Source organism: Echinops telfairi, unplaced genomic scaffold (assembly GCF_000313985.2).
Source record: "Echinops telfairi isolate 266 unplaced genomic scaffold, ASM31398v2 ScPeMD7_19;HRSCAF=73, whole genome shotgun sequence".
NCBI lineage: Eukaryota > Metazoa > Chordata > Mammalia > Afrosoricida > Tenrecidae > Echinops > Echinops telfairi.
In genome coordinates, this window is record NW_022103916.1 from 8,855,562 (window position 1) to 8,864,236 (window position 8,675).

General features: G+C 40.1%; 1 protein-coding gene across 1 annotated transcript in view; it reads left to right on the top strand.

Moving 5' to 3' along the window:
* FUNDC1 (FUN14 domain containing 1) overlaps positions 1 to 8,675 on the top strand; it is a 19,552-nt gene that overhangs the window by 436 nt on the left and 10,441 nt on the right. The window contains exons 2-3 of the mRNA XM_004713197.2: positions 441 to 597; positions 5,318 to 5,393. Coding sequence (XP_004713254.1) covers positions 441 to 597; positions 5,318 to 5,393 — 233 coding nt within the window. The remainder of the gene's footprint in view (positions 1 to 440; positions 598 to 5,317; positions 5,394 to 8,675) is intronic.

Below are 8,675 nucleotides of genomic sequence, written 5' to 3' on the forward strand. Positions count from 1 at the left end.
ACAAACGTTGGTGTTTAAGTCTGACTCTGAAACCATTTCTTCGCCCTAGCCCTTGACTAGCTAGCTCTTTTTAAGAGGAGGACACCTCCCCGCTCCAGCACCTTCACCCACTGAAAATGGGCCCTGGCCTGGTGAGGACCCTTGTTTGGCCCTGACCCTACTGAGATTTGGGGGACATGGGGGTGTGGGTGCCCCTTAACTGCTGTGTAATTGTGACCTGACCTGACTGGCTCTGTGCCCTCAGGCTGGTCCATATGTCTTTGGAAGGAGATGAGATATTATTTGTAGGCCCCTTTAGTCCTAAAGTCCTAGTAACATTCATCAGTTTCCACCTGGACATTTTTAGCTATAGAGGCAACAGTAACCGTTTTTTTTTTAAAGGAACATTTAGGCCTTTTGATCATTCAATTCACCCCTCCCCCTGTTTTTCTGTTTTGAAGACTATGAAAGTGATGACGAGTCTTATGAAGTGTTGGATTTAACTGAGTATGCCAGAAGACACCACTGGTGGAATCGAGTGTTTGGCCACAGTTCAGGACCCATGGTAGAAAAATACTCAGTAGCCACTCAGATCGTGATGGGTGGAGTGACTGGCTGGTGAGAACTTCTTTTTTCATTAGATACATTAAGAACCTGACTGCTGCCCTTTTGTAGCTGGCCCAGACTCAAGTGTACATGATCAATGAGTTTACATGGTTAATCCCCAGAGAGCACAGCTTTGAGGCTCTTTCTGTGATAATGATTGGTGTCATATATACTCAGACTCAGTGTTGGTGATCTCTCATATTTACCCCTGTTCCTCTGTCCTCGCTTTTCATATGATCGTTGGTGTATTGTCTCCTGCGTCCAGCTCAGCACATGTAGTGGGTCCGATTCAGTGGTGGTGGGTAAATAGGAAAAAAATTTTAGTTGATTATATGTAAATCATTTTTTTTACTTGTCACCCAGATGTAGCAACTAGGAAAACAGCTGAGAAACTCACTGTAGAATTGCTCTCCTGGATTGTCAGCACTGCAGAGAGCAGTGTAAGAGCCTCAGTAAAAATTATTGATGAAGATGCAGAGGATTCTGTTCATTTCTGTGAGCTGGTTCGGATCTCACAAATGATTTGCAGAAGAGCTGTAGAATGGTGGTTCTGTGTTGGAATTAGAGGACTGACATGCTTACTTTCTAATACTGTGAAGTACATTAAGATGGAAGCAATTAATAGGCACTAACTCAGCCAGTTAGCGATTCAGACTATGTGATTATATATTTACTACTGCGGATCTAATTCGATTACTCCTGGAATAAAAGATTGGCTAAATAAGGGGTTAGAAACAAGGCTGACCTTTTATTTTTATATGTTGATGACCATAGGGAATTTTTGTAGTGAGGGTACTTAACTGACAGTCATTTTCCCTTTAGATGCTAAGTTAAATTTATCTTGCATTGACTTAATTTAAATATTCAGACTTGATCCATGTAAGTGATTTGTATTTTATGTGCACTTTGAACAATGGCACATTACTCCATGTCTTTCTGTAAATGTTATTTTATGGCAAGATTTTACATTGTAGAGGTACAGTTTTTATTCATTCGGTATATCTGTTAATGCTGCTGTGTGAGAAAATTCTGAGGAAGACAGATGTCTGTTTATAGCCTTGGTCATTCAGACAATTCTCCACTGGCTGGTTGTACACTGATCTGCTAATAAAGGGTCTGGTCCTCTCCTTGTATAAGCTTACATTTGTTGCCACAGATGATTTGTTGAAGTGGTTATTTAGGGTGAGACTAAGAAATACTAGAGAAATAGAAGGATCAAATTCTGTTGTTTGCTTATAGGCCTGATACTTGGCAGAATTTTGATTGGAGAGCGTTGAGGTAGAGCCTGGGGTATTGGTAGGTTCATTTCAGTGGCCATGTGTGGAGCATGCTCCGTGTCATCTATGCAGGCCATCCATGCAGACCTGACTGCAATTTGCCTCTTATACTTTTCAGAGCATTTGTTGCTTACTGAGGGATAGGTTCTTGAAGGTAATACTTACATTTGAATTATAGCCAGGTGCCAGGAATTGTGTCCTAGGACTCTTGTCCTATGATTTGTTGCCATGACTATAGATTCAGTATAGTAACATTTTGCTGTTTTCTAAGGTTATGAAACTGATGGGATAATATCATGCCATACATTAAAGAGGCAACAGTGTAATAGGCATTAGTCAAACTAGTTAACAATTCAGGACATGTATGGGCAGGTAAAGACATTTTATTTATGCTTAGGTAGTTACAAGTTTGGGAACATGAGAAGGTAAGACTGACATTAAGCTTTGTGGCTTCTAGGAAAGACTGCAGGCTGGGAAGACCAGTTAGTGTAATATGGCAGCAGGGTAATAGAGACCGGACTATTACCAAGGCAATAATGCCCTTGACACCAAAGAATTAAGGCAGGGTCAAATAATGTTACAGAGATAACGTATATAGAACTAGTCAATCAGTTGGGCCCAGGAGAGGACGAAGATTTTGAGTCTGAGATGAACATGAGGTAGCAAGCCTGGAAAATGGTTCTGCCATGCACACAACGGAACCTTAATAGTGGTTGGTTTGGTTTGAAAGGTGATACTTACTTTGGGACATTTCGAATGTATGGTTCTGAATGCTAGAAAGGTCCAGAATATAATTGGAAAATGTAAAGTACCATTTAGGAAGGCTAGACTTAGAAATCTGGGATTCCAATTCTACCTTACAAATCTGGCTAGACCAGAGGATGTACACTGGTACAGATAGGAACTGGAAACACAGGGAATCCAGGGCAGATGTGATCCCTTCAGGACCAGTGGTGAGAGTGGCGATACCAGGAGGATGGGGCAGAAAGGGGGAACCGATTACAGGGATCTACATATAACCTCCTCCCTGGGGGACGGACAACAGAAAAGTGGGTGAAGGGAGACGTCAGACAGAGTAATATATGACAAAATAATAATACTTTATAAATTATCAAGGGTTCATGAGGGAGGGGGGAAGCGGGGAGGAAGGGGGAACAATGAGGAGCTGATGCCAGGGCCTTAAGTGGAGAGCAAATGTTTTGAGGATGATGAGAGTAATGAATGTACAAATGTGCTTGACACAATGGATGGGTGTATGGATTATGATAAGAGTTGTATGAGCCCCGAATAAAATGATTTTTTTAAAAAGAAGAAATCTGGGATTCTTCTGTGCAGGGATGCTGTGTGCCATTCGACTCATACTGGCCCTATGGGCAGCGTGGAGCTGCTGATGGGTAGGCTAGCAGCTGAGCACTTAAGCATTGCACTACCAGGGATCCTCTAGGGAACTGATATTCTTAACAGGATTGGTGAGGCAAACCAGGTTGAATATGAAGAGATAGATAAGGAAGTCAGGAGAGGGTCGGCTGAAGTCGTCATACATGGAGCACTCCAACTGCACTGTCAAGGGTAGGAAAGCTTTAGCTAGACAAAATCCCACCCCTCGAAGCAGCAAGTTTCATAGGTTGATCAAAGATGACCTATTTGGAAACTTACTGAGTTGAACAGAGTTTGGGTAGAGTAGAAGTTGGCCAGGTGTGTAGAGTATCATGACTTTATTAAAAAAACAAGACATTTTTATCATTCAGTCACATTAAGAAGATCAGTACAATCATTTCCATAATCAATTTCAAACCTTTTTCTTTTCGTACTCATTATTGTTAGCACTCCATTTCTCCCATCCTCCCCTACCTTGCCCCTAGGTAATTAATTACTAATCCAGTTACTGTCTGTATAGATCTACTTATCCTGGATCTAATGTATACAGAAAATCATACAAAATGCAGAGAGGAAGCAAACAAACAAAAAAACCCAACAACAATGACTAGACAGAACAGAAAAACCTCAGTCAGAAAGAAAGCAGAAAATATGAAAAACTGAAACAACTTTACAATGGGTCAAAAGGGAGATCAAATAATAAGGTATTACATTTTGACCTACGTAACTACATCTTCCATAATGGACTTGACCATGATCTCTGTCCGATAACAAGGCTGTTCACATTCCTGGACTATGTTCAGAGGGGATTCACTAGAGACTTCATGCATGTGGGAACTCTGCAAATGGATTTTGGGCTTTCACTGTCAATCATAGCCTGTGGTAATGATTGCATACATTTTAATATGATTCAACAGTTAAATTGCATGATTTGAAAAGTATATGCCAATAAAACTATAAAAACTAAGACCAAAATAAACTCAAATATTTGATAATTGAAAGAAAGAAAAAGACTTTCTGGAGCCACGGAGACTGGGTGAACCCCTGAAACTATTGCCTCGAAACTTTAAAACCCAAACCATCTCCTGAAGTCTTCGTAAAACCAATCAGCCATCTAGTTTAACTATAAAAGTGTCTGCCATGAACATCATGCTCTTTTGAGAACTCTCTATATGGTGTATGAATGGATTGTGATAAGAGTTGTATGAGCCCCAATAAAATGATTTAAAAAAAACAACTATATGGGATCAAAGTGACGAGAGAACCAAGAAAGATATGACAGCAACCTTAGGAAACAGTGAATTTTTATGTCAATGGGGGAGGAACAACTGAGAGGATGGATACACACTTTGAAGAATGTGATCAGTGTCACTTTATTGCACATGTAGAACTGATCGAATTGGTACGTGTTTTGCTGTGTATATTCTCAACAAACAATGAAAATTGATCTTGTTTGGAAATGGGGGCTTTCCGTTTTTACATGAATAAGGTCATAGTGCAGTAGGGTGGGTCTTAACCCAATCCCTTCTGAGTGGTGTCTTCTAGAAAGAGCAGACTAGACCGAGGGATACAGAGGGGAGACTGATGCCCTGTAAGGGCTCATCTACAAAGCAAAGAAACCCCGAGGGTTACTAGTGGAAGCCAGAGACTAGGAGAGACCCACAGCTGGAATCAACTCAACTGAGGTCATGATTTGGATTTTATCCTCCGGAACTGTGAGAAAATAAATGTTTGTGCTTGAAAGAAAAACAAACAAACAAAACCGCTTTTATTATGGTACATTTCAGCTGAGACAAATAGAAGCGGTAGATCCAAGTGAGTACCCATCTTCTAGTTTCAGTAGCCAGTCGTCTTCCCATCTTTCCATCCCTTATTTTGAAGGACCTCTCAAGCATTTCAGATGGTTCATTTTGGACGTAATTGAAAAGAAACGGGCTTTCTGAACAGGTGGAAGACATGATCAAAAGAAATACGGAGATATTAAGATCTTCCCCAGGACAGTGATGAAAGCTAGAAGAGGGGAAAGGCTTTAGTACGTCATTGATCATTCTCATCTGTTGTCATTTCTTTCATTAAAGGTGTGCTGGATTTTTGTTCCAGAAAGTTGGAAAGCTTGCGGCAACTGCGGTAGGCGGTGGCTTTCTTCTCCTTCAGGTATGTCAGAGCCGGAGTTACTTGCCCCTGCTCACATAGGTAGCCCTCAGAACTAAGCCAAGTGTAGCCATTTCACTTTTGTCTGTTTTAATACAAAGTGGAATTTTTCTTTTAGGCAGCAGGTTATGGAAGCACTGCAAGGAGTTTTGAAAATTTACATCTGTTATGAAAGACAATTTACATCTCAAGTTTTTAACTGTAGCTAGCTTGGGTCTAGCTGTTAAAAAAGGTGTCTTCTTAAGAACGGCCTCATTTCCTATCTGCTATTACTTAACCAGATTTTCCTTGAAGGATCTTTTTGGCAAAATAAGCCTGTCACCCATTCATTCTGACCATTTTTAAAAACACATTTAAAATTCACGCACACAATATATGCCATTCAAAAGGTCTGTTTCCTAGGTTTGCCATTTTTTCCCTATAAGAAATAGCTGTTAGCAATTTCCTAACAGGATTTGGTAAGGGAGGAAACTCTAATAATATAGGAAGTGTGGTGAATTGAGTTTCAAAATCATCTATAATCCTGTTTGTGAGACAGGTGGGTTTGAAATTTTAGTGATGTTCATGCTCCTCTGAAATATAAGATTTTAAAATGCTTTGCCTTTGAAGGATGCTTATCAGGCTATTATCTGGCGTTCATGTCTCTGTTGCATGTATATTTCTAAAAATATCATTCCCTGAGGATCAAGTAACATAAATCCAAAATGGAAAACATCAGCGAATAAATGTTAGTAGCAGTTTTAAAGTTGCAGAGGGCTGTCAGTTGTACCAGATTTAAGACACGATTGATGGTCACAGTAACCAAAATCTGACTTTAGCACCTAAGTCCATTGATCATATAATCTTCAGTATAGTTGCCTTAACTACAGAGGGACTAGATGGGAACAACTTTTGAGTTCGCTACTAAAAATCCTTTTTTTAAAAAATAAACATTTTCTGTCCATTGTTGACAGAATTAAAAATAATTACTGTGGTAAGAGGTGAAAAGGAATATGATTAATATCTAAACTTAGCATTTGTGCAGAAGAGAATTTGACTTAAGCTAATTTTGACTTTGGGTTGTGGAGACACAAGCACATTTAATTTAATAGCTATTTTGAAAACTCAGTAGTCATTTCTGTTTAGCATAGGGGGCTGGAAGGAAGCAGGGTTTCCTAAACTGTTCATAGAATAGCGTGAATTGTCTTTTATTCACTTTGTATGTTAGCTTTTTGGAAGTCCCTTTCAGTCCACTCAGTGTGCACCATTTACCAGGGGTCCTCAAACTTTTTAAACAGGGGGCCAGTTCACTGTACCCTCAGACCCGTTGGAGGGTCAAACTATAGTTTAAATAAAACTGTGAACAAATTCCTGTGCACACTGCACATATCTTATTTTGAAGTGAAAAAAACCAAACGGGGCAAAAACACCCGGCGGTCTGGATAAATGTCCTCGGCGGGCCACATGTGGCCCGCGGGCTGTAGTTTGAGGACGTTTAAAGACCCACAGAATGACATTCCCACTTCCTAGTTCTCTTGCTTGGTCCATGTATGTTATGAAGTCACACAGCCAGAGGAACATCTACGTCAAAACCATTTTCCTGAAAAATAGGACTTGCCTTGAAAGCTCAGTGGAGGAAACAGAAAATATAGTAACAAATGGCTGTTAGACTAATTGTTTAATATTGTTTAGGCTCCTTTCCATATACTTTTACCACCTTTGCCTGTGTATAAGATAAAAATAGAATCTTAATGCTTTTCTAGTAATTCAAGTAAATCCTTATCTATTAATTCACTTCCAGTAAAGTCTTAAACTAGACAGTGGTGTATCTGTATATAAATCTTTTCAATTTAGTTATTTCTTTCCATGTTAAATGCACATAATTCTAAGAGTCAAATACCTGTACAAGGCTTGTTACAGATTAGAGTGATCCTTTGTCTCTCTCACCATACTCCCATTTTCTCCAGACCAATTTTAACTCTTCGCAGATAGATTCTTAAGGTATATATTCTAAATAAGTTAATTGGGCATGCTTTGATCTTTCGGTTCTAGGTATTAACTGTTGGATTCTCATTATCAGCAGGAGCCCTTGTGGTGTAGTTGGGATGCTAACTGTGAGGTTAGCAGTTTCAAACCACCAGCTGCTCTACAGGGAACAATGGGGCTTTCGCCTCCTGTAAAGAGTTAGTTTTGGAAACCCACATGGAGCAGTTTTACCCTGTCAGGAGGGTCACCATGCGTCAGAATTGACTCCATGGTAGTGAGTTTTAAATGAACAAAGCCTGTGCCTCACAACAATTTAAATGTCATGTTTCTGGTTTTTCTCATTATAGAATATAAGAATTTAACTTTTCTTTTCAGATCACCTAATTTCCACTAATCTAGCGTCAAGCTCACTGACTGCTGTGATTTAGTCTACCAAGTGACTTTATTTTAGATATATATTTTATACTTTTAGATTTTCTACCTGATTCCTTTTTCCCCCTCATTGGTTTAAAGCATAGCTGCTTGGCTGCTGTAATGTCTTTATCATTCCATTATCTGAGTTCTATCAGAATTGGCTTCAGTTGATTTTCTTTTTTTCTTGAGAGTGGGCCACATCCCCCTGGTTTATCATGTATTGAGTAATTTTGGATTTTATTCTGATTGTGAATCTTATATTGTAGAGATTTGATTCTGTTTCATTCCTCTGTTGACAGTTTATTTTTTAAGGTAGCTAACTTGGTTAAGGAGCCCTGGTGGTGGCGTGGATTACACATTGGGCTGCTAACATCAAGGTCAGAAGTTTGAGCCCACTGAAGAAAGATGGGGCTTTGTAAAGCTCTTGTAAGATGGATAGTCTCAGCAACCCAAAGGGGCAGTCCGGCTCTGCCCTCTAAGGTTACTGAGTCAGGCTTGACTTGATGGCAGTGAAGTTGTAACTTGTTTTATACCATGAATGTGTGGTTCAGGAATCATCCAGAGATGTGGGTGGAGATTGGTATACAGAAATTAGGGTTCCTCTCCGGCTCTCTCCTGTATGGTGGCTATGGTTGTACTGGGCTCTGTCCTTTGTTTTTTTCGGTCAGAGAGATGGCAGGCTTTATTACAATTTTAGTGACCCTGTGAGTGCACTTAGGGTAAAATGAGGAACTCACCTTATATTGGCCCTTCCTACAAGTTTTGATTCCCTTTCAAAATCTACGTGCCTTCTGGGGGGGCTGCAGCGGAACAGCAGGGGAGGGGAGTAGCAAGATCCCCAGGTAATGATGAGGGTGGACATTGGAGACAGGGCATGGTGCCCCAACAGGCTAGACTGGAAAACAC